The 26,366-nt window shown below is 38.6% G+C and overlaps 1 protein-coding gene across 1 annotated transcript in view; it reads right to left on the reverse strand.

Moving 5' to 3' along the window:
- Positions 1-26,366, reverse strand: part of CRB1 (crumbs cell polarity complex component 1) — a gene marked incomplete at both ends in the record, with an annotated part of 173,204 nt that overhangs the window by 49,385 nt on the left and 97,453 nt on the right. The window contains one exon of the mRNA XM_080918159.1: positions 2,341-3,297. Within this exon, the coding sequence (XP_080774285.1) occupies positions 2,341-3,297 (957 nt within the window). The remainder of the gene's footprint in view (positions 1-2,340; positions 3,298-26,366) is intronic.

A 26,366-nucleotide genomic window follows, 5' to 3' on the forward strand; every position in this document is an offset into this window, starting at 1 on the left:
GGTTCTCTGTTCCAGAAGTGGGTTAAAAAAGGAGAGGGTGACAGAAGAAATCTAGCTACTGAGTGAGACTCTGTCAAACCTAATAAACACTGATTCTAATGTATAGTAACATTCTAAAAGTCAAGTTGTATAGAGGAAGGCAAACATATAAGTTGCTTTTTAAAATTAGATAGTCTCCAAACGAAGAGGTATGTTACATATTCCTTTAGAACCAATGGGCCATAACTCTTTTGGGATGAATGACCCTTTCTCAGGGGTCAACTAAGAGCATCGGAAAACACGGATATTTTACATTATGATTCATAAAGGTAGCAAAAATTACAGTTGTGAAGTAACAACAAAACAATTTTATGGTGGGGGGTCACCACAACATGAGAAGCTTTATTAACGGGGAGATTATTAGGAAGGCTGAGGACCAGCCACCGCTTTAGAACAATATCTCAGAAGACCCTGTTCTGACAGGTAATGCAGGACATACAATGTTATTACTCTAGGCCATTCAGGGTGCTGTGGAAACTTTATGGGGGCATAAATGACTTTTGAGAAGATCAGCTTCAAGATATTGGCAATGTCTACACTTTTTGTGTCATTTAGACAACCTTACCCTCTATTCAATATACATATAGAATGAATATCTCTATATGTAAATTCTCATTTGTAGTCTTAAGTGTGTGTGTTTAAGGAATAAAATGCAGAAAACATTTTCTTATGGATCTCAGCAATACAGAATATTTTAACTTTATGATTTCAGGGCCATATGAAAAATTTATCTTTCCTTTAAAAATTCCTTCCTAAATTTTTTCCAAAATGAAGGGTTTTAAGAAATCCCTACCCTATAACTATTTCATGTCAAATGTGGGGTTAAAGTTTCAACCTGTGAAAATGAGGATTTATCCACATTTTGTGTACGCCTAGAGGATAGAAACACACACGGTGTGAGCGTGGGGATGTGACCACACTATTTGGGGAAATATGGAAAGTGTCACCAAATCAGGGATTTTGTTTTAAAAGTTCATTATTTTCCAAGTCGGAAAAAGAAAATCTAAAGAAAACCAGAACTTTCTGGCTTGGCATCTCTCGTATCTATTTCCTGGGACAGTCAGCATCCCCAGGTCAGAGCTAGCCTCAAGGGTCATCGCATCTGGAAGCCAGTCAAAATGAGTCGGCATCTGTTTGTTATTTTGTGTATGTAGTAAAAATATTGCTTTGGGTCAATTAGATTTTTCTTCAAAACGTGAACCATTGCCTCAGTATAATTTCACCCTTAAAAATAATCATAAGACAACTTGCCACGCCATTTAAAATATTGCATGGAGCAGCAGATGCCATGCCCCATTGTAAAACAGGTTCGTGATTGTAATGAATATTGTGGTTAGGGGAAAACCTGCGGATAGTTTCTAATAATTCTTAGCCATTGAACATGGAGTAGGGTATAGGCTGCGGCTGGCTTTAATTTTACTTCATACAAAAGAGTAGACTATTTACCACATGTTGTTCTCCGTGGACTCATTCTAAAACTCTGGAGTAAATTGCAGCTGAACTTCAAAGCGGCCTGATGGAGTTCCCTCTCAGCCCTCTCAATACATGATAGTAATAATAAAAGTGAACAGGTACGTATTGATCGCTATCAATGGCAGCCTTCCGGGTGATGGCAGAAGTAAAGGATTTGAAATATACTCCAAACTGATTCGCTAGAGTAATCATATCAATCTGTGCATAACAATTACCACTGTTTTCCGGTAATACATTTCATCTTCCTACTGAAGACATATATCCTCCTTATAAAACAAGACCTTCGAAGAGACAGTTTTTACTAGAACTGCTGACTTGTCGGCCTCCTAGTCTTAAGCAGAATTTTTTAAGGACGGGCGAGCTATACCGAGAGATCAGGAAAGTTTATATTCATGGAGACTCTAGCAAGCACAGGATGTACTATTAGTACGTGGCAGTAACTAGTTTTCTGTCCCAAACTCCCCTTTCTCTAGATTACATCCTCTACAAATGACTAAGGTTTTGCATACATTTCTGATATGCAACGAATGGCAAAGTTCTAAGAGCATTTTACTAAATAGATGGAACGCTACACTGACTGGAATTATTCACTTATTGCTATTATTATTATTAATTTTAATTTTTCAGCCCATACATAGCTTGGTTATCCTATGAAAACCACTCATAATTAATACATATCACAGATGTGTCCTTTTTAATCTCATTAGTGAGCAAACATCAGCATACGTCCTGAGGGGTCCCTGTTTCCTAACAGGGGGTGGCAGCCTGGGTGATTTGAGATGGCTCTGCCTGGAGGCACAGCACTCCCGGGCACTGCACTTCTCTCACCTTTCAGGCAGTTGGATCCTGCATAGGGCCTGTCACATTCACACTGATAACCCTGCCACAAGTTGATGCAGTGTCCTCTGTTTTGACAGGGTTGACTTTCACACCAGTCCTTTCTCGGGCAGCCTGCTTTGACGTTTGATGACAAGCCAGACGAAATGCTCTCCAGAGTAATGTGATTCAAATCAAATCTAATATCTTGGAGACAACCTACAAAGGAAGGTGTGGACGGCACATTATAGATGTTAAGAACAGATACACTGTCGCTGATTGTCCCTATTGGTAAGCCACCCAAAAAAGAGTTCTGCAAAGCACATATTGATGGATGATTCTCAAATGGAACAGAAGACATAGTGGTGCATTTCTCCTTACAGGAGCTGCCAATCAGGGCAAGAGTTATAGTTTCTGCAAATGTTACTTCCACCAAATGCCATTGTCCATCACTGGTGTTGTGGGAAATGTACAGGAGGACCTTTGACTGATTCCAGATGTCTATTGATAAGTGAACACAGCCATCCAGCAACTCCAGCTTCACAGACATATCGTTGTTGCCTCGGACAAGGAGAAGGGCATTTGGCTGAACAGTCTGAAACCTCAAGGATATGTTACATTCTGACCCTGTGCTTTTATGGAAGCCACTTGTGATCCACACGAAGCCATTGCTCTCAAAGGAAAGTGTGGTGGCGGTTTCACACAGAAGCCCGACATAGCCGGAAGGACACTGGCAGGTGAACCCATGCTGGCTGTTTTGAAAGTGAGGGATACATTTTCCATTGTTCAGACACTGGTGTTGAGTGCATCCCAGGAGAATTTCAGAGCAGTCTTCCCCTCCATAAAATGTCCTAGAAGCATCATCAAAGGGGCAGCGACAGGTATGAGTCCCAGGCAGGTTCTCACAAGTACCACCATTTAGGCAAGGGTTTGCTAAACATTCATCAATGTCTTCTTCACAGTGGGTTCCTGTGAAGTAATAAACAGGTTAATTGTATATACACTCACATAGACATACACGATCGAATCATTAATAGACTAAATTTTATATATAACAAAGGTCAGATGAGGTTCAGGCTTAGAACGATGGTGAAGTAAATGACAGTTCTGGAAGAAAGCTAACATCAGTTACACCATTCTACCTGTGTTGTGAAAAGCACTTGCAACAGCCTTAGAACTCTTGTGGAAATAGACCATTTGTCAATGATAGTGATCATCTCAAGTTCCCATTCTCAAATAGACATATGGCACTAATGTGAAAACAAAACAAAAAGGAAGGAAACGGTTTTGGCAGTGATCCTAGATGTTAAAGTGATTGATTTGTGGATGCTTTTCTCAGTTCCTTATTTACCCTCTTGTTTTACTCTCTTCTATTTGAAAGGAATGATCTCTCTCTCTCTCTCTCTCTCTCTCTCTCTCTCTCGTTTACACCATCTTACAGCTTCAATCAAAGTTTGCCTGATATATAAACCCAGACATCTCTCACCACAGAAAGCTTCTAGATGGAAGCGTCTTCCTGAATTCTTATATAAAACAAGACATCCATTCTACACATTCTCATTGGTAATATTTATTTCATTCTGATAAAATCTGGTTCTTGATTTTGAGAAACACAGAATGCTGCCCGTAAAAGAATGATCAGAACTAGTTTGATCAAGTGGACAAGAACACTCACTGTGCTTGTTAGTTTTTGTCAGCTCGGCCCAAGCTAGGTTCACCTGGGAAGATGGAATTTCAGTTGAGGAATTGCCTCCATCAGAACAGCCTGTAGGCAACTATATGGGGACATTTTCTAGATTAACAAATGATGTGGGAGGGCCCAGCCCACTGAGGGCAGTACCATCCCTGAGTAGGTGGTCTTGGGTGATATAAGGAAGCAGGTTGAGCAAACCATGAAGAGCAAGCCAGCAGGCAGCTGTCTGTCCTGGACTGTTTTAGTTCCTGCCTCCAGGCTCCTGCCTTGACCTCCTGCCCTGAATTCCCTCAATAATGGACAATAATCTATGAGTTGAAATAAACGTTTTTCTCCCCCAATTTGCCTTTGGTAAGTATTTTTTTCTCAGTTTCAGACATCAAACTAGAATAGACAGGTGTTAGGAATGACTATGAATACAAATGAGCAAATAGGAATTGACATATGTGCAACACTTTATGATTTTTTCCCATTACCTTCATCCATATTACATCTCTGTTCACAATAACCTGAAGTCTGCAAGGCACACATTCTTAGCTCTTTTTGAAAAAAAAATATTGATGTCTAGAAAATTTCAAAGTCTACATTCTAAAACATCTCTGTTACTCAGTCATGTTTTACATCCAGCCTGAAACTGTCATACCTAATAATCGGGTGCTGCTAGATAGTCTATTTACTAATATATGAACACTATCTTCTCATTCAGGCATATATCTAAAATTTTAATTTTATTTTTTAATATATATATATAATATTTTTAGCAGGTTTTGTTTTCAGAGTCTTAGTTTTATAAACAAAATGGGGATAAAAATGAAATTTACAGACAAAGGTTTTCCACAGTCTAATTTAAATCATGAAAATGCCCGTGAACCTACCTTTTGTGTACTTTCTCAACAGAGGTTGGCCTTTTACTTAAAAGTAATAACCAAAAAAATTATCCTGACTGAAAAATTCAAATAGTTCTTGGTCACTGAAAGATAATTTTCAAACTGTGCTTATTTATGATGGCATATAGAAAGAAGGGTCTTGAAATAATAATAAAAAGTAAATGTGAGATTTATACAGATTTATACCCTAGAATCTCATTAGACTGTAAATTCTATAATGGAAAGAAATATGTTTTATTCATAAATCACTGTAGTGTCTAAGCCTTAGTTTAATACATGGCTAATATTTTAAAATCTCAAGAATCTCTAAAAAACCAACAAATCATTTTATAATTAATTTTTTGAATAGATTAATTAATGATCTTCTTAAAGTAACAAATAAAACATTAAAACTTATCTCAAACCTGGATTCTACTTTCTGGGTATGCTTATTAATTTATAGTAACAAAGTATTCCTAAAGTAACAAATGTTTTATAAGCAATACATCTTCTCTGAAACCTAAGGTGTGCTTTCTGTGTATGTTTATTAATTTAGGAAATGATAATTTTCTCTGTTCACTACCACTTATATATCAGACATTAGGCATTTGATTAAAAGGTTTTTTTAAATCATACTTATATTTTACCCAACTTGGATCAATTTCATACAAGCTCTGGTAATTCAAAAATATTTTCGGCTCTATGAGAATGGTGACGTACTATAAATCTACTGAAAGTCTCCTGCGGTGCCTGCACAGTGCTGGGGCACATGTTCCAAACGTCCTGTTACTACAAAGAGCAGGATGATGCAATCGATGTGCTTTGTGAATGTGGAGAATGAATGTACCATTCTAAGTCAAGGTTAACGCTAAAGAAATTTTAATTACAACAAGAATTTAAACTTTTGTATTAGAGGAAATTTTCCTTAAATTTGATCTTTACATATTTTAGCATCAAACCTGCAAGTATTTCACCAAGACAAATCTCTGTTGCATATGGTAGTACATGTTTCTAACCCCAGAATTTAGGAGATTGACTATATTTTGGGCTATACAGTGAGGATCAGAATAGCCTCAGCTACACACACACACACACACACACACACACACCTGTCACAGATTTCAGATGCAAACAAGAAATATGTTTATAGGCCTAGCACTTCAAACTGTCTCTCAAGAACATCCTTGAAATTGATCCAACCCTCTAAAAGTCTGAGGCCTATAATTTTGATGGTCTGCGTTTTAATGTCTCTCAGAATTCAGTATGGTACCCATAGTAAAAACATCTTAACAACTAATTAATTAATTTACTATTCTTTGAAATTTGCGAAGTACTGATCTCACTCCTACAGACCACATGTGAAGTAGATAGATGAGGAAACCAAAGACCTGGCTTTGATGTGGTTTCAGTATAATGTGAGGCATAAATGTGTATAATGTTATGGCATTTCTGAAAACACACGGCACATAGAGGGCTTCCGATAGTTACACATGGTCTGTAAAGCGCAAGCTCAGGCACCACCAGACCATTAATTAAAAAGAAATTAGCGAAGGCTTTGATTTAGGGACAGTGAGCAATCTTGAGATATTAAAACTAATAATTAAAACCAAGTAAACAAATACAAGTGTCATATCGCCCATGTGCAAAGTCGTGGGGATAGCATGAAATGACAGTCAGGTCTTTTCAAGTTTAGTGGAGGAAGGACCAACATGTCAAAAAAAAAAAAAAAAAAAAAAAAGAGTCTGTGTAAGTCACTCCATGCCAAAGGAGCAGCACTGGACAATCCCAGTTATCTGCCCAGGCAAGAGTAACTGCAGCCCTAGCAGTCTCCTGTCAGGATGTCCCAGAGAGTTTTAGAGACTAAGTTTACTCTACATTTTAAGTATAAATCAGAGCTAAACAAACAAACAAACAAACAATCAACAAAATATCATTGTCTGCACACACTGGCAAAGAAACAAAACACCCTGGATGGAAAACCTGAAGACATTCTGAAGACATGATGTGTTTGGCAAACTGGCAGCCCTGGAAGATTCATGGAGGAAGATTGAGTTAGAGAGGTTAAGTTATTAATGTGTTTATACTTTGGCAGTAGGAACCGATGGGGCAAACGTAGACTGGAAGAACAGGGCGGTCCCTTCCAAAGATCAGTCCCGCAGGGTTGTGTAATGAAGTGAGGAGAAAGAAACTAGAAGACAGAGAGACCAGCCAAGAGCCATTAAAACTCCACAAGCAAGTCTTTGGAAGCCTGACATGGGATGTTTATTCCTTCAGTTCGCGTTGCCTTCATGTGGAGTTGTTTGGTATATAAATACTACTGACAAGGCTTTCTTACAGTTGCTACTCTGTTTTTATCACTGCATAGAATACACAGATAATGATCTTTCCTAAGATACCAATAATTTGGCAAAATATTTCACACACACACACACACACACACACACACACACACACACACACACACACACATATGATCCTATATGCCTAAAACTCCAGTTCCAGTGGGTTTGATGCCCTCTTCTGACTTCCAAAAAGACCAGGCAGATATTGGTGAGCAAACACACATTCAAGGCGAATCAATCCTACAATAAAAGTCAAATAAAAGATAGAAAAATTAAAAAAACAACAACAAAAAGGAAATTTCTTCACTGGTTATCTCACTGACTGGGCAAAAGGAAAAGTCTGCTGTCTATCAAAATAAAAGGATTAGGGGGTGCTCAGGGATTACACCTGCCAGTCAGTCTTTCCGGGGTATTTTAGCATCTGTGATTTGGTCACTTGGGTGCAGGCACTGATGGTTAGTGCAGATTGCTAAGTTTGCTATCGGGTTGCATGATTTCAGTTACCGGAAACTTACTATTCATTTTTCTAGAAGCCTTCCAACCCAGCTTGCAATTCTATGGTAGTGCCACATTTGAAAGTAATCATGACTGGAAAACGTTCACTACCTGGCATCCTGCAGATATTAATAAAAATACAGAACAGGCGGACAGAAAGGTTGCCGAGCGCGGTGGTACACGCCTGTCACACAAGCACTTGGAAAGCTGAACCAGGAGGCCCCCAAATCTGAGGACCGTGTGGGCTCCATCATGAAACCCTGTGTAGCTGACTGTAAAATGGCTTTTGCTGTTACTCCCTGTCAGTCATGTTGCTAAAGAAATACCTTGTTTAAAAAAATTGTTTCTATAAAAACAAAAACAAGTTACCGTTTACAAGTCTATTTTAATTACTTAGACGGTTCAAAGGCTATAAATTCAAGACAATCAAATGTACAGTCAGGGTTTGCTGTATGAAGAGGTCCACTTTCCCTCTCAGGGTTGTACTTTCCTAGAACCGGAGTAGCCGCTATAACATTAAATCCTAGAGGTGACACAAATACCTTAAAACTGGAGCAACAACACCAACTATCTAAGTAATGAGAAGAAAGCAAGTTACCTATGAGCACCGCCATTAAAATGTAAAAACCTTGTGTCCTGTGTCCAAACATTTCCGTACAAAGTAAAAACAGTTAGCCATCAAAGTCTAGTAGGCCGGCAGAAACCGTTTCTGATGCCTCTGCTTTTTCCAAAAGCGTGGGCTTGCCCTTGTCCGGGTGTGTGTTAAGGTTCAGCGTTGACTCCTTCCAGTTCAAGCTGGATCAGTGGGGCTTAATGTAAGACTCAGCTGTGCCACTTACCAGGCGGCTTTGTCACATTCTTAAATCCAACCCTGCAGGACACACAGCGCCTCCCTTCTGTAAGTCTCGTAGGGAGGTTAGGATGATCTCAACATTAAAAGACGTCATTATAGAAACCTAGGAAGCACAGTACAAACACTGTACAAAGTTCGGAGAAACTTTGATTGTGGAAAATCCTTACCTGGTTTTCTTTTTCTTCACGATGAAGGAAATGCTGTGTTGGTCTTCCCTTCATTTTGTTTTGTTTCTTTAGGGGACTGAGGTCTTGTTATGTACTCCTGGTTGCCTTCCAACTCTCAGAGGTTCCTGCCTCACCCTCTCCAGGACCTTCAAATCCTGTTGTTTTTGGTTGTATGTTTGTGATTGTATTTTTTTGTTTTGGTTTTGGTGTAGGTCAGTTGATCCCACTGAAACAAATCAACCTCCCCCAAACAACAGGGTGTGAGACAGTTGACAGCACTTCTCTAATCCCAGTACTCCAAGGCACAGGAAGGAGCGTCTCTGAGTTAAGGCCAGCCTGGTTTATTGAGCATCAAGGTCCTGAGAGTCAGGGCTATATAAAGAAACCCTGTCTTATAAAAGCCCAAAAGTAAATAAATAAATCATGATGTTCAGGTCAACTTCAAACCTAAGGAAATGCCTGAAGTTGGTTAGGGATATGCTATCATCTGACTGAATTTAAAATATCATGTGGCAAAAACTTAATCATCAATTACATGTTAATGGTTGGTAATGGTATTCAGAGGTTGGCTCTTGAGAAGTAATTAGTATCGGATGATGTCTGAGGCTTTGTTACTCATGACAGCATCCATAAAGGAGGAGAAACCTTAAGCCATCAGGCTTGCTCTGTGCCATCATGAGATGCCCCCACCAGGAAGTCCTGGCATACGTTAGTGTCCTGCTCTTGACTCTCCAGTTCCAGAAGGATGAGAGAAAATTTCTCTTCTTTACTTTTTACTCAGTCTCAGGGTTTTTTGTTATAGCAATAAAAAAAAAAAAACCCAACAAACAAACAATCAAAAACCAAACACCCCCTCCCACAAAACCCAAAACAACAACAATCCTAAGACAAGAAACAGGTTTATAAAGAAGAAAAAAGACTTTTTCCTACACACAGAGAGAGATATAACATATACACACTACATACATATACCACACACACCCATACACACACCAATTAATGCTATTGTCATACTTGAAACTATGTACAGATATAGGGACAAATTAACAAAGAAAGAAAATGAAAAGTTTGCACAGAATACCAATGCATGCTGTAGTAGTTAATCTCAATTTTCAGTTTGATGGAGTTGACAATGCCCTGGGAAATGGGCTTCTAGGTGTGCCTGTGGGAATTATCTTGATTAGGTTGACTCTGAGGTTGGGAAAGTGCTCACTAGGGTGACACTCTTCTCTGGGTTGGGATCCTGCACTGTGTAAGAGGGAGAAAGTGACCTGAGCACAGTGTTCATGCTCTCGGTTTCCTGACTGAAGAGTCAGTGAAACCAATGCCTCAAGTACCGCAGCCTTGACTCTCATATAAAAGGACTGCACCCTGAAAATCTGGGTTCAATTCCCAGGTCCTGCAGTAGAAGAAGTGAATTGACTCCTAAAAGTTTTTTATTGACCTCCACATGCATAAGCATTTGCATAACCACAATTCCCTTCAACACACACACAAAGAAAAAAAGGAAGGAAAGCAAAAAGGAAGAAATGAAAGAGGGAGGGAGGGAATGGAAAAAGGAGTGAAATAAGAAATTAGTTAAAAGAGGCAAAATCATTATATGAAGCATTGGACAATCAGCAAGCAGTAATATTAGTCATCAACACCATACACAAATGGATACATTTTAAACTACAAATACAAGGAAAAACATATCTAAAATATTTTCATGTGAAATGATTAAAGTAAAACATCTCCCTAGTAATCACAAAAATATGTTCAAGGCTCTTTTCTGTGGGCCACTAAAACCTTAATGGTTCCAGAGGAATGTGCTATTACTATTGGTGATTTATTCTGTGTGAAGTTTTATTTGGGGGTACATACAGAGATGGGGAGCATTTCTCTTTTTCCGTGTATTTTTCTCTATTTCTGTCATATTTGAAAGTATGGTACATACAATTACATCCTCTCTGGTACTGGTATTTGTTCAGAACTGTGCTGGAGTTCAGATAAAATGTACTGAACCCAGAGGAAGATTTTTTTTCAGTCCATGTGTGAAAGAAAAATTCTACTGTCTTCAGAGGAAAAGCAAGATTGCAAAAACCTTTGTGTATGACCACCTTCACATTCCACTTGATTTTATCCTTCACAAATGACTGTGCCCCTCAGTGGAGTCAGGTAAGTAATGCTTAAGTTACTTCATGGACTAACATAGCAAGTTCAGCGTTACCCGTGCTCCTTCCTGTTGAGGTTACCTTGAAAGTAAATTTTACAGAAACTTAGGCCAGTCCAACCAGAGCTATCTTTTTAAAATTAGATACTCTGTGTATTTACATTTGAGATATTATCCCTTTTCCCAGCCCTGCTCCCCTCCCCCTCCCCCCCATTTGCCTTCACAAAGGTGCACTCCCTCCTATTCACCCTCTGCACCCCATTGCCTTGGCAATCCCGTACATTGGGAAAACATGCCCTCCATGGACCAAAAGTTTCTTCTTACATTGATGCCAGACACTGCTATCTTCAGCTACATATGCAACTGGATCAATCGGTCTCTCAATGTATCCACAAAGGTTGGTGTTTTAGTCCATGGGTTTTGGAGGTTTGGTTTTGGAGGGTTTGGTTGGTTGATAATGTTGTTCTGACCATGAGGTTGCATCCCCTTTCAGCTCCTTAAGTCCTTTCTTTAACACCTTCATTGAGGTCCCCATGTTCAGTCTGATAGTTAGCTGCAAGAGTGTTAAGCTATATCTATATGACTCTGACACAGTCCCTGAGGAGACATCTCTATCTGGCTCCTGCCAGTAAGTACTTCTTGGCATCAACAATAGTGATTCAACCACAGCTATCTTAACAGGCTTTGATCAGTAAGTCATCATCCATGGCTCTGCCATTGTCTAGGCCTTTACCCTCAACTTGTTGTCATAATTTAATGATGAACAGAAACCAAGTTCTGGTGTGTTATAGAAAGGTGCACTGCAGTTTCTCATACTGTTTGTGTCCTCTTTGCCATAATAGAAACTGCCCTTGGATTCTTCAGTAGGGCACTTTCTCATTTCTCAAAAATGTATTAGTGTTTTAGTTGTGCAAAACTAGAAAAATTGTGTCAAAGGCCAAGTGAATCACTGGCCTCATAGAGCCTGCTTGATGCTCATGGTCTTCTACAGTTCTTTTCTTTATCTCTCAGCATTACTTAGATCTACCCACTATGTAGATGGTCTGTATAAACTTTTTGTTCACTAGAATCAAAATTAAAATATTCAAAATTTTCTGTCATTAATTTCAAACTTTAAAAGAAGCATATCTACTGTTTTGGGGGGGCTATAAATACATAGAAAAAGGCTAATTTATAAGTAAGGCTTATAAATCTGCTATCCACAAATGTCTACTGCGACTGGAAAGGAACATTACAGGACTATACATACCTTGAATATCCAAGTGTCATTTTGTGATATTTTTCTTATTTGAGAAGATGATATGTACTAGTGAGTCTTTACATTTTAATATAAGAATTGTTTGATGTAAATTATATCTCAAACTACAGATTATCAGGACACTTTTCTTGAAATCTAGATTTGGAAATATGAATTGTGCAAGAATACTTGGTTTTAAAAATGATTTACTCTTTAGTATTTTATGTGTACGGTTGTTTTGCTTGCACATATGTATGTATACTATATGTATGCCTAACTCCTGAAGAGAGGCTAGAGTTACAGATGGTTGTGAGCCTCCACTGGGTGCTGAAAATTGAAGTCAGGTCCTTGGCAAAAGGATCCTTGCAAACTCTTCACAGAAGAGACTGAATGCTCATAGGTGCGTCTAAGTATTTCTCACAGTACTTCTTCAGAGCTCCCATTTCAGATTAGTGGTGTTCGAGCAAATGTTCACCAGCTACCAGAAATCTAAGAGGAACTCCATTCCCGTTAAGAGAAAACTCCATTGGCTATCTGACTCAATGCACAGGGTTGTTGGAACATTTATTCTCCATTGGATAGAAACTCTTCAGATCAATATCAGATTGTCAGGATGATTTGAGATCAACCAACAGAAAACCTAGACTTAATCCTACTATATAATAACAGCATTAATTGGCTTATTTAAGGAATAAGTCCAAGAAGAGACATCTTTAGGGTTGTTTAACCTCACTGTCAACATGCAGAAGAGCTGTAGCAGTTCATTGCCCTCTGTCACACTAAACAGAGCTTCAGTATCACCCAAGCTTATTAAAGAAATCACCTTTTCTGTTTTGTTTTTTGTTTGTTTGTTTGTTTTAAGGTGGAAAGAGAAAACACTTGGCAATCAAGTAAATATATGGGCTTGTGTGGACTTCCAAAGTTAGAGTGCTTCTGAAATAAAAATAAATATATCTTTTTTGTTCATTTCTAATGTTCCATAAAAGAAAGGAAATACAAGTCCAAAAAGCTAAGGAGGACAAAAAGCTAAAATTGAATTTATGAAGGGCAACACACCTTGGTATATATGGAAACTTGGTTTCTAGGAAAATAAAGTGAAAAAGTAGGAAAAGGAAATGACAAGATAAAGGACAAGAGCAAGAGGTTAAAAGCTGAGAGAGAAGACGTTGGACACGGTGAGGCTTCATTTAGGCAGGGTCTGCTGGAGCGCTGTACCGATCGACACAGGTGTAAGTGTCATGCAACCTGACTAACACTGGTGGCCTGGGGATAACGTGCACATTGCTTAGGTGGGGGCAATCCTCAGGCTGACTGGTCTCGGTGTTCTCTCCCTGGCTATACTGCAATTAAAAGTTTCTAAATTATATTAGTGTTCAAAACAAAAGCGAAAATTGCCCCAGAGTTTAATCTAGAGAACAGAAGAACAGAGAGCAGAAATTAGATTTTAAAAGTTGACATGTTTTTGAGAGAAAGGAGAATGATTGAGTAGAATTAATGGTAAAAGAACATGAAATATCAGGCATTCGTGGAGCTAAAATTCCACAAACAAACAAACAAAAAACGTAGCGCTAACAATAAATTCCAACAAGACAGGGAGTAAAATAAATAAACAAGGTTAAACTCACCGGTGCAATTGGCAAAGGTTTAAAAAAATGTTTCGTAATTAACCTTGAAACTAGTTTAATATTTGAGCAGTCATAATCCCTGTTAGGATTCTGTTGACTAGGTATCAAATCGAAGTGTATGAAGAAGGGAACCAGAAAAGAAAACTGGAACCCATGTCAGCCAAACTCTTACATTTCTCTTCTGAAAGCTGAAAGGCAGAGCTAGACCAAGGAAGGAAACGATGTGGTTAACTTTCACTTTTTCTCTCATCTGGCCACAGAGCCAGGGCCAGTGCACAAGCACAGCCTCTGGATGCTTCTCATGGTAACGCTCCACAAGTAGGCCTTAAGATGTTCAAGTAAGTCTAGTAAAATAGTTAACTAGCTTCACCTGCTCCTCAACATCACAAGATAACCAGATGGAAAGAATTACTAAGTATGATTCTCGTCTATTCCTCAGGCTTCATGTCTTGGATCACAGCAAAACAAATCTAGACACATCATGTGAGAATACAGTATGATCATAGGAAGTGGTCTTGAATATCATTCGACTACAAAAAAAATGTGACAAGCTCATTCCTTAAAAGGTCAGTCTTAAAGGTCACTGGGGCAACAGTGACGCTCAGTAATACAGGTGTGAACTGATGTTTCCAAAAAAATAAAAATCCACAACTCGACTGAAGAAACTGAAGGATACACTACATCTTGATAACCATGTAGCATTTTGTAATTGTAGAGAATAGGAATATTCCTGATCCAAAGCTAAATTATCTGAGTTATCATTAGTCACAATATGAGCCATTCACTGGAGAGTTCTATGTCTGATATAACACTCTGTGGCTATCACATTAAATGCTTTCAATAGATTCAAAAGCTAAATATGTCAGCAGATATCATCTAAAACCTGAAACAGAGTTTACCTGGTTTCACTATTACCTGTATACTTGATATCTCAAAAAGGTATGTGAAAGTGTCTTGATTTATGACTTGATTTTGTTTTGTGCATATGAAAGTTTACATAACCACTTCTACTTCTTAAAATTTTCTATTGGATATTTTATGAATTTATATTTAAATGTGATCCCCTTTACCCCCTCTTCCATGCCCCCCACCTTCCTCTTGCTTCCATGAAGATGCTCCCATTCCCACCGACCCACTTTGACCTCATCACGCTGGCATTCCTCTACACTGGGAAAATGACCCTTCACAAAACCAAAAGCTTCTCCTCTTATTGATGCCAGACACTGCCATCCTCTGCTGCATATGTGGCTGGAGCCATGGGTCCCTCCGTGTGTACCCTTTGGATAGTGGTTTATCCCTGGGAGCTCTAGGGGGTTGGGTTGATGGTATTGTTGTTCTTCCAATGGAGTTGCAAATTCCTTCAGCTCCTTCAGTCCTTTTTTTTAGCTCCTTTATTGGGGTCCCTGTTCTCAGTCTGATGGTTAGCTGCAAACATACTCATTTGTGTCAATAAGGCTCTGACAGAGACTCTGAGGAGGCATCCATATCAGGTTCCTATGAGCAAGCACTTCTTGGCATCAGCACTTGGTTTGGTGCCTGCATAAAGGATGGATCCCCAGGTGCGGCACTCTCTGGTTGACCTTTTCTTCAGTCCCTGCTTCATTCTTTCTCTCTGTATTTCCTCCTGGGAGTATTTTGCTCTCCTTTTTAAGAAGGACTGAATCATCCACATTTTGGTCTTCCTTCTTTTTGAACTTCATATAGTCTGTGATTTTTTTTTTTTTTCTTTTCTTTTTTTTTTTTTTTTTTTTTTTTTTTGTATTCCAAGCTTTGAGCTAGTATCTGCTTATCAGTGAGTGCATACCATGTGTGGTTTTGTGACTGGGTTTCCTCACTCAGGATGATGTTTTCTAGTTCCACCCATTTGCCTAGGAATTTCACAAAATCATTGATTTCAATAGTTGAGTAGTACTCTATTGTGTAAATGTACCAAATTTTCTGTATCTATTTTTATGTTGAAGGACATCTGGGTTCTTTCCAGTTTCTGGCTATTACAAATAAGACTTCTATAAATATAATGGAGCATGTGTTTTTATTACATGTAGTAGCATCTTTTGGGTATATGCCCAGGAAATGTATAGCTCAGTCCTCAGGTAACACTATGTCCAATTTTCTTAGGAATCACCAGACTAATTTTTAGAATGGTTGTACAAGCTTACAATCCCACTAAAAATGAAGAAGTGTTTTTCTCCACATCTTGCTAGCATCTACTGTCACCTGAGTGTTTAGTCTTTGTCATTCTGACTTTTGTAAGGTGGAATTTCAGGGTTATTTTGATTTGTACTTCTCTGATAAACAAGGACGTTGAACATTTCTTTAGGTGCTTCTCAGCTATTCAGTATTCCTCAGTTGACAATTCTTTGTTTAGCTCTGCACCCCATTCTAAAAAGTAGGATTATTTGATTCTCTGGAGTCTAATTTCTTGGGTTCATTGTACATATTGGATATTATTCCTCTATCAGATCTAGGATTGGTAAAGATTCTTTCTTAATCTGTTGGTTGCCATTTTGTCCTATTGACAGTGTCCTTTGCCATACAGAAGCTTTGCAATTTTATGAGATCCCATTTGTCAATTTTTGATTTTAGATGTTCTGTTCAAAAGAATTTCCCCCAGGTTATGTGTACTAAGCTCTTCCCCACTTTCTATTCTATTAGTTTCAGTGTATCTGGTTTTATGTGGAGGTCTTTGATCCACTTAGATTAGAGATTTTACAAGGAGATAAGAATGGGTTATTTGAATTCTTCTGCATGCTGACTGCCAGTTGAACCAGCACCAATTGTTGAAAATGCTTTCTTTTTTCTATTGGATGTTTTTAGCTCCTTTGTCAAAGATCAAGTAACTATAAGTGTATGGATTAATTTCTGTGTCTTCAATTCTATTCCATTGATCTACCTGTCTATCTCTATAACAATGCCATGACGTTTTTTCATGATTGATCTGTAATACAGCTTGATGTCAGAGATGGGGATTCCATGAAAGTTCTTTTATTGTTGAGAATAGTTTTTAATATCCTGGGTTTTTTGTTTTTCCACATGAATTTGCAAAATGCTCTTTCTAATTCTGCCTCCTCGTTTGCCTGTAGTAAAGACAGAAAGGGCTGAAAGCTGAGCCTTCTGTTTGCTCCCACTTCCACTTTTGAGCATGATATTTGATGCAACCTGAATCCATGTTTTCTGGGCACTGTCACTATATTTTATTCATAATAAATATTTATTCCCTTTGGAACGAAAAGTGTTTTGTACTCGTGAAGTTCAAAACTAGTAGGAGACAGCAATGTGTTTGGCAAACATAAAACTCTAGGATAGAAACGGTTATCTTAGGCAATTTAGAATATAAAATTTTGGAATAAGAAGAAACTTTTATCTTGGCAAAAACATCACGATAAAGATATTACTTTGATTGCTGATAGTTGGATGGACCATACATTTCCTCCTGATAATAGTACATTCAGTTTGAGTCTGAAAGGCAAATATCTTTTGAATGAATCAGAAGAAACAAGTGTGTATGACAGGCATTAGTGTTGGTTTTGTTGAACTGAAAAACAAATTTTCCTGAGAATTTCTAACTATTGATCTGCTTTCTTGTGTGCATCCTAAGTTCACCATGCTGTGAAACAAAAGTCACCGTTAAAACTCTAAAGGCTCTAAAGTAGCCAGGAAAGAAATCCAGAAACTCTGGGGAGAAATTCTTTAAGCCCAGGCAGCAAATACGTATAACAAAAAGGAAAAAAAAATTCCAAGGAAAGAGATGTAAAAATTTACTATGATAGTGAACTATTTAGTTAAGAAATTATAAATATAAATGAATCTTAAAATAGAAGAGGTCAAAGAGTTAAAAAAAAAACTGAAGGTGTAGAAGTTTCCAGAAGTAGAGAAACACTGGCATAAGACTCCAGCTGCAAATTTAATAATGGACTGGTCACAGATGACAGAGTTGCTGGATGGGAGACTCTGGCCTAAGCGCCATATGCAGCTAGCAGAAAGAGCAAGGAAATCGAAGCTCAGAATCACAGGAGACAAAGGACAAAGAACACTGCCACCTAACCATCCTCAAGAGCAGCCAATAAAAACAGATAGATAAAGGAGGCTTTGAACGATGAAATGGCTGAGAATTCCTTAATATTGACAAATGTCTAAATTTTAGATTTAGAGAACTTAATAGATCCCCAATAACATAAAAAGCATACTGGATATGATCTTTCCTAAGAAAAATGTAAACTTTTTAAGGAGAGAAAGCATAGTATTTTTTATTTAGATAGAAAATTTACTAATAATTTTACATTAGGAAATGAGAAGTCCAGAATATTAACATCATGAAAACTGAAAAATGAAGCAGAATATTTGAATATATATAAATTTAATATCAAAATGGATGAAGTAACGTAACATACACGGATGTTTTATTAGTGTGTATGAATATAAATTTAATATCCATATATGTGAACTTAATAAAATGAATTAAACAAAGCATGTGTATTTATTTATAAATATTGAAAATACAATAAATTTCTGTAAAAAACATTTAAATGCAATGATTATAATTCTGAATGTGAAGAAACTGTTAGAAGGAGAAACTGAATCTCTTGTTCACTGTTGATGGGAAAGTAAGTTGGCTGGCCAATATGGTAGTTCCTCAAAAACTTAAAAGTAGAGATGAGTGAGGTGGCTCAGTGGGGAAAATGCCTGGTGACCTTACATCCATCCCTGAAATGGAGCAAAAAATTCCTCTCTCTCTTTCTCTCTCTCTCTCTCTCTCTCTCTCTCTCTCTCTCTCTCTCTCTCTCTCTCTCTCTCTCTCACACACACACACACACACACACACACACACACAAAATAATAATAATGATGATGATGATGATGATGATGATGATGATGAATAACTAAAAACATGATAATCATAGGTAAAATTATAAGTGATGTTTAGCCTTCTTCCTGTTACTTGACTTTAAATTCTCAGACTTCCTGAGCTCTCCGAAGCTGTAATGTTTTTGAAAATAAGGGGTTGATTAAGAACTAGTGTCTTTAGCTTTAGAAAACTCACTAGAATGCTTAATGTAGACGACAGTTAGAAGACACCCAGCTCATGTTCACTCTTGATGGCTTTTTGGCTGCTGAGACAAAATACCCACACTTCTCGGGGTCACAAAATTATTGTTCGCTGATCACTGTTGTGTAGTAACAGAGAAAAAGTCCTTTGGTTTTTTTTTTTTTTTTTTTTTTTTTTTTGCCTTAAAATCCAACAATTCCTCTTCTCTATAGACAACACATTGAGGAAAAGCATGGTTCTTAAGAGTTGGGACGTTGGGGATGTGACTCCATGTTAGAGTGCTTGCCTTCCAGTTTTGTGGGACAGAAGGAACAGGAGAGACAGAATAGAGGTAGTTTTTTGGTTTTTTTTTTGTTTTTATTTTAACATCAGGATCAGTGACGTCATCCGTACTAGGGAAAATATGGGGGCAGTACAAATGTCCACTGGTGGATAAGTTATATGCGTGTATATTCAACCTAATCTTAATCTTTAAAGAGGAACCTTTAGCTACACAATACAGCATGAACTAACCCTGATGCTATTATGCTAGAGAAACAAAGCAGCCACACAATCAGATGATACATACTGTTTGACTCCACCTACATAAGGTCCATAAATGCTAAGTTCACAGAGCCAGGGCAGAACAGTGCTTCCCGGAGGAAAGGGAGGAATGAGAGGGTCTCAGCTGTGCCAGATGAAGACTTTGGATGAACGGTCATCCAATATCAGCAGACCTAACATTACAGACCAGAACAAGTCATGACTAAGAAGAAATGCATATAATTCTGTACGTAGCTATCAGTACAATTTAAAAAGATAAAAGATGAGGAAAAGCATTTTAGACATGCATCAGGTGATGTCTAAGGTTGGATTGTTCCTGCACCACAAACACGATTTGCTACTAGGTTTGACAATGGCACACACCGGTGCGTAGGGTAACAAAAAGGTAACCCTTTTAGCAGATGGAAAGAATCATTGACACGAAATTTAATCCCATTTTCAGAAAGCAAAATTCCCTAAATAAATAGTGAGCTTTATACTCATCCTTCCTGATAGAGGGCATCTATTTCTCTCTTAACGTGTGCTTGCTGGTGACAAGCATGGGCCTAACATGGGTTATTTATCCTCACATGCAATCCCGTCCAAGTGCACCCTGAGATTTTGTCATTTTGTAAGTGATCAATACAACTGCTAACATGGGAAACAGCTATCTGAACCCTAAATGTGACATTAAAACACTTTCTGCAACATTAAAACCGAGCACTTTCCTAGACTCTGGATATTACTAGTTTGGTTTGCCCCTCTAACAAGGTGAGCACGTTTGAAGACGAGGAAATGAGGTCTTTGGACAGACAAGTCCACATCTGCGAAGTGGCAGAATCCTCACTGACTTCTCTGTGGTCTCCACCTTGGTCATGAGACATCAAGATGCTCCAAGCTTTAAATTTTGTCCATGAGATAAAACTATTTTATCCTAGGATCTACAAAGTTCACTAGAACTATACTTCATAAAACAATGTGGAGAATGGATTTTTAAAAAAATGGTCACAGTATACTATGTAATAAAAACAGGAGGCTGGGCTTTGTGTACAGTAGGATTTCAGTTTCAACGTGTGCATGTGTTCTTGGGAACAGGGATGAATGCAGACAGAAACTAACAAGGGGAAGGGATAAAAGAGGGGGAAGGGTGTCTTATAGAAAAGTATATTAGTTACTACATGTACAATGTAAATAGAAGGCTTCTTGGTTTCTAAAATAGAAAAGAAACCAATGCTGGGTGTGTATCTGAGAAATCTCATATATATAGATTGGCAGTAGTTTTATTGTCTTCAAAAACTCTTTGTTTTGAAGTAAAAATGCAGACTACACTCTGTAAATAACACTAAAATTTCAAAACTGTTTCGTTTAGGTGGTTGGGGGTTGTTTTCGGGTGTATCTTTGTTTATCTTTTAATTATTTATTTATTTATTTTGCTTCTGGTTCTGCTGGGGTCACCTGTACTCAAATTCTCTGACCCCACTCTAGGAAGAGAAGGCTCCGAAGGATCTACCGCCATCTAGCGGTAAGTCTAGTTATCTGCATAGTTTTTATTCCTTGTTTAGTAATCTACTAGAGAGCATGGTCTGCTGATTTATTATGTAAGAGGAGTTTCACTCAACCTTCTGTTTTATTTACTTTGTACTCATACATAGTAGACATGTTTTCTTTTATCAGTTTCCCAGTTTTTCTCATTTTCTGGAACTAATAATGTTTTCTAATTAGTAAACCATGACAAAAGCAAGCAGATGCCACACCTGTATTTGTGCCACACAGACCATGGCATCCAACGTTCGAGAATATGCTCTGATGACTTTTCTCACATTGCTTTCATGGAAAATATTTACTACTGTAGGAACTGAGGCCACCAGTCCAACCTTTTTTTCTCTCCCCCAATATTTTTTTATTGGAGATGTTCTGCATTTACATTCCAGATGTTATCTCTTTCCCACAATCCCATCCCCCTCCCCCTCCCATGCCTCCATTGAAGGTGTTCCCTTTCCCAACCACCCTCTCCCACTCAGCACCTTGGTGTTCCCCTACACTGGGAAAAGGAGTCTTCACTGGAGCCCAACTTTTCTTAAGGAATTCAAATGTTCCTTCAACCTCACCAAAATGCTTCAAAGTGGAACTTGCTGGGGAAATCTTCAGAGGATCCCACAGCCATGGGTATTCCTTTATCTCAGATACTCAGACCATGGTGTGGTGGAGAACACAGGTAGGCCAAGTCCCATAGAAACAGAGAGATACTAATTGGGCGCTAGTTTAGGCTGAAGGGTTTGTGGACACACCAATGGCTTAGTAACCTCCACTTTATAGATACGTCAATAATTGAATCAGTTGAACAGACTAGTGGGTAGAAGGGTCAGAATTTAAACTCAGATATTTGGTTTCCAAAACTTCATTCTTACCGTCTCTGAAAACCTTTCATCTTCCTTAAACATTTTTTAAGATTTATTTATTTATTTATTTATTTATTTATTTATTTATTTATTTAATTTGTATTTGAGTACACTGGCGCTGTCTTCAGACACACCAGAAGAGGACATCATATCCCATTATAGATGGTTATGAGCAACTGTGTGGCTGCTGGGAATTGAATTCAGGACCTCCAGAAAAGCGATCAGTACTCTTAACCACTGAGCCATCTCTCCATCCCATTTATAGTGCTTTTAAGCAGTTTTTAAAAGGTTCATTTACTATGTATACAGTTTTCTGCCTGAATGTATTTCTGCAGGACAGACGAGGGCACCAGATCTCATTATAGACAGTTATGAGCCATCATGTTGCTAGGAATTGAACTCAGGACCTCTGGAAGAGCAGACAGTGCTCTGAACCTCTCAGCCATCTCTCCAGCCTTCCTTAAACTTTTACTATGAGCCACACACTGAAAAAGCTCTAGGCCTACAAATGTAAAAGCAAACCAAAACAACTCTGAGATTCCAGCATGCACCAATCAGAACGGCTAAGATCAAAACCTCAAGGAACAATACATGCTGGCAAGGCTGGGGAGCAAGGGAAATGGTTCCCCTCTAATGGTGGGTGTGTAAACTTATACAACCACTCTCGAAACCAATGTGGTGGTTTTTCAGAAAACTGGAAACAGTTCTATCTCAAGATCCAGCTACATAACTCCTGTTCACATACCCAAAAGGATGCTTCACCATCTCAACTATGTTCATAGCAGCCTTATTCATAATAACCAGAGACTGAGAACCACCCAGATGTCCCTCAACTGAAGAACAGATAACGAAAATGTAGTTCATTTACACAATGGACCACTATTCAGTCCTTAAAAACAAGGATATAATGAATTTCACAGTCAAATAGGTGGAACTAGAAAATATCCTGAGAGAGAAAGCCCCAAAGGACATGCATTGCATGCACTCACTTATAAGTGAATAATAGCCTTAAAATACAGAATAACTGTGCTATAATTAATAGACCCAAAGAAGCCAAATAACAACGAGGGCCCCAAGAAGATGGTTGAATCTTTTTCAGGAAGGGAGCTGAACAGATATTGGAGGTCAATGGAAGGAAGGGACTAATTGGAAGGAAAGATGGGGAGGGGAACGCGGCAGGGAAGGAGACATTGGATGTGGAGAGAGCAGGGGAGGAAGAAGGAAAATCTATGGTGGGGGGTGCAGAGCAATCTCTAGGCTATGCCAGAGAGTGAGATGAGTAGACACCACAGGGGGTATATAGAAGTAACTCTAGCTGAGACTCCTAGCAGTGTGGGATATGGATCTAAAAATGCCCACTTCCTCTAGCCAGACAAGACTCCCACTAGTGGGACAAGGGGAGTAACTCACATCATCATCAACCTAAAATGTGCCCTGCTTCTAAGAAGTGCGGAGACAGACAAAGCAGAGACTGAGGAAATGGAAAACCAATGACTGCCCCAAATTGAGACCCATTCCATGAGCAAGAACCAAATCCCTTGGTTAATGATTCTCAGAGCCTTCGGGAACTGAGCCTACCTGTCCTCTGAGTGGCTCTATCCAGCAGTCAAAGGAAAGAGATACAGAGCCACATAGCAGACTTTAGATGGAGCTCCGGGCGTCTGGTGGATGAGTTGGGGGAAGGGCTGAGGGACTTGAAGAGGATAGGCGCTCCACAGGAAGACCAACAGGAAACAACTAACCTAGATTTTTAGGGGCGCCCAGAAACTGAATCATCAACCCAAGAACAGGCACGGGTTGGACCTAGGCCACTGCGTGTATGTAGCAGATGAGCAGTTTGTTCTTCATGCGGGTCTCCCAACAACTGGAGCAGGGGCTATTTCTGAGTCTATTGCCTGCCTGCCTGTGAATCCCTTAATGGTCCCTCTTGTCTGGCCACAGTGAAAGAGGATGTGCCTAGTCCTGAAGTGACTCGGTGTGAGGTTGTGTGTATATGGGGGTAGTGTTAGGGCTAACACTTAGAGGGGGGCTCCTCCTTTGCAACGGAGAAGGCAAGAGTAGAACGGGGGAATATCTGCATCAGGGTTACTGGGAGGAGAGAACACACTGATATTGGGGTGTAAACTAAATAAATTAATTTAATATAAAAAGTCTAATGGTTGTATGATATTTGAGAACTTGTTTGCTTGAGGCCCTAACATAGTAAGAGCCTTCAATGGAATAATGCATAACTATCCTGTATATTATATAGTTCAAGGTAAAGACATTATGGAATTTAAAGTATATAGCATTATTTATGTCTTCTACGATGTTGGTTTGAACATATATTTTATGGTCTTGCCTCTTCGTTTTATACTTTCTTTCTTACAACCTTTTTTACTCTAGGATGTTCAAACGTATTCAAAATCAATTAAAATGACAATAATGGATCTCAAGGCTTAGAAAAAAAATCATGTTAAAGGAAAAATTTATCCATGTAAATAGATTTGTCTTATGTTATAATATTTATTTTCTGAGGTGTTCAGGAAGGATCCCTCTCACCGGAGTGTCAAATCATACTGGTTCTGCACACTGGCTCCTGGGTCAGTGTACACCATCACCTCAGACAGAAATATGTTGTCTTAGAATTGTAAAGACAAAATTTGAAAACACTGGCTATGTTTTTAAATACATTAATGGACAATTATGAGATAAAAGGATGTTTTTTTTACTAAATACTGTTACATTTTCTTTGTAATTTTTTCAAAGCTAGTTTTATATTATTTTAGGTTTTTCCTGTGTTCACTTAAAATAATATGTGAAGTCTTAATTTCATAAAATTATTTCAATAAGGTTAGATATTTTTGATGCATATAAATGATTACTTTTTTATGCAATTGAACAAGCATTTAAGAACATATTTTATTGGAACTGGATCACTCTAGTCTACATACAATTTGAAGAGGGTTTGGCATCATTTCTAAGGAAATCCAGGTGAATATTAATAATAATATTTAACTTAATGATGATACCATCAAAAAGAAAATAAGATTCACCAGGTTTAAAATTACTTTTTTGGACACAGGCCTGGTGAGACTGCGCAGTGAGTAGTCGGGGAACAGAGAGGGCTAAGCTTAGTGCACAGTCCGCACAGTCCTCTGGTTGGTCCAGGAGAGCAGGAACTCTGCCCTAGGTACTCAGTGTCCACCTGGAAGGCTCTTTCCTGCAGACCAAATGCTCAGGCCATTTTTGACCTGGAACAGCAGAGATCCAGGGACACAGGCTTGGTGAGACTACACCATGAGTGGTCAGGGCACAGAGAGGTCTGGGCTGAGCACGCGAAAAGTGCCCTCCTCCCCATTGGTTCAGGGGAGCAGGAACTCTGGAAAAGGGACTTGGTATCCGCCCAGAAAGCCATTACATGCGGACCAAACGCTCAATTCATTTGCCACCTAAAACAGCGGAGACCCAGGGACACAGGCCAGGTAAATGGGAGAGATGGGAACCAATCACTGACAACAAGATCACGTATAATCACAGACAACAAGATGGCAAGAGGAAAGCAAAAAAACTTACACAATTGAAACCAAGACAACCTGGCAACATCAGAACCCAGCTCTCCCATGACAGCAACCAGAGGAATGCCAAACACACCAGAAAAAGAAGACTCAGACCTGAAATCATACCTCAAGATGATGATGGAGATCTTTGAGAAGAGCAAAATAACTTATTTAAACAAGAACAGGAGGAAAACCATAAACAGAAATAGAAGCTTTTAAAGAGCAAACACTAAAAGCACTCAAGGAAATCAAAGAACTAGAGGAAAACAGAACCAAAGAGATGAAGGAATTGAAGAGGGAATTGAAAATGGAAATGGAAACAATAAAGAAAAAAACTAAAAGAGACAACCCTGAAGGTGGAAAACCAAAAAAAGAAATCAGGAGCCACAGATGCAAGCTTCTCCAACAGACCAAATAGAAACAAAAAGAACCATTCAAAGAATCAACAAAACCAAGAGCTGCTTCTTTGAGAAAATTAACAAGACTGATAAACCCTTAGCCAGAATAACTAGAGGGCAAAGAGAGAGTATCCAAAAAATCAGAAAGGAAAGTGGAGACATAACAACTGAAACTGAGGAAATTAAAGGAATCATCAGATCCTATTTAAAAAGCCTATACTCAACAAAGCTGGAAAATCTGGAGGAAACAGATGAATTCTTAGACAGATACCAGATACTAAAGTTAAACCATGACCATGTAAACCATCTAAATAAACCCATAACCCCTAAAGAAATAGAAGCAGTCATCAAAAGCCTCCCATCCAAAAAAAGCCCAGGTCCAGATGGGTTCAGTGCAGAATTCTATCAGACATTTATTGACGACCTAATACCAATACTCTCCAAACAATTCCACAAAATAAGTCAGATGGAACACAACCTAACTCATTTTTCTAGACCACAATAACCCTCATTTCTAAACCACACAAAGACCCTACAAGGAAAGAGAACTTCAGACCAATCTCACTTATGAATATTGATGCAAATATACTCAACAATATCCTTGCAAACCGAACCCAAGAACACATCAAAATGATCATTCATCATGATCAAGTAGGCTTCATCACTGGGATGCAGGGATGGTTTAATATATCGAAATCCATCA

The sequence above is a fragment of the Micromys minutus genome (genome assembly GCF_963924665.1).
Source record: "Micromys minutus genome assembly, chromosome: 6".
In the NCBI taxonomy this organism is placed as follows: domain Eukaryota; kingdom Metazoa; phylum Chordata; class Mammalia; order Rodentia; family Muridae; genus Micromys; species Micromys minutus.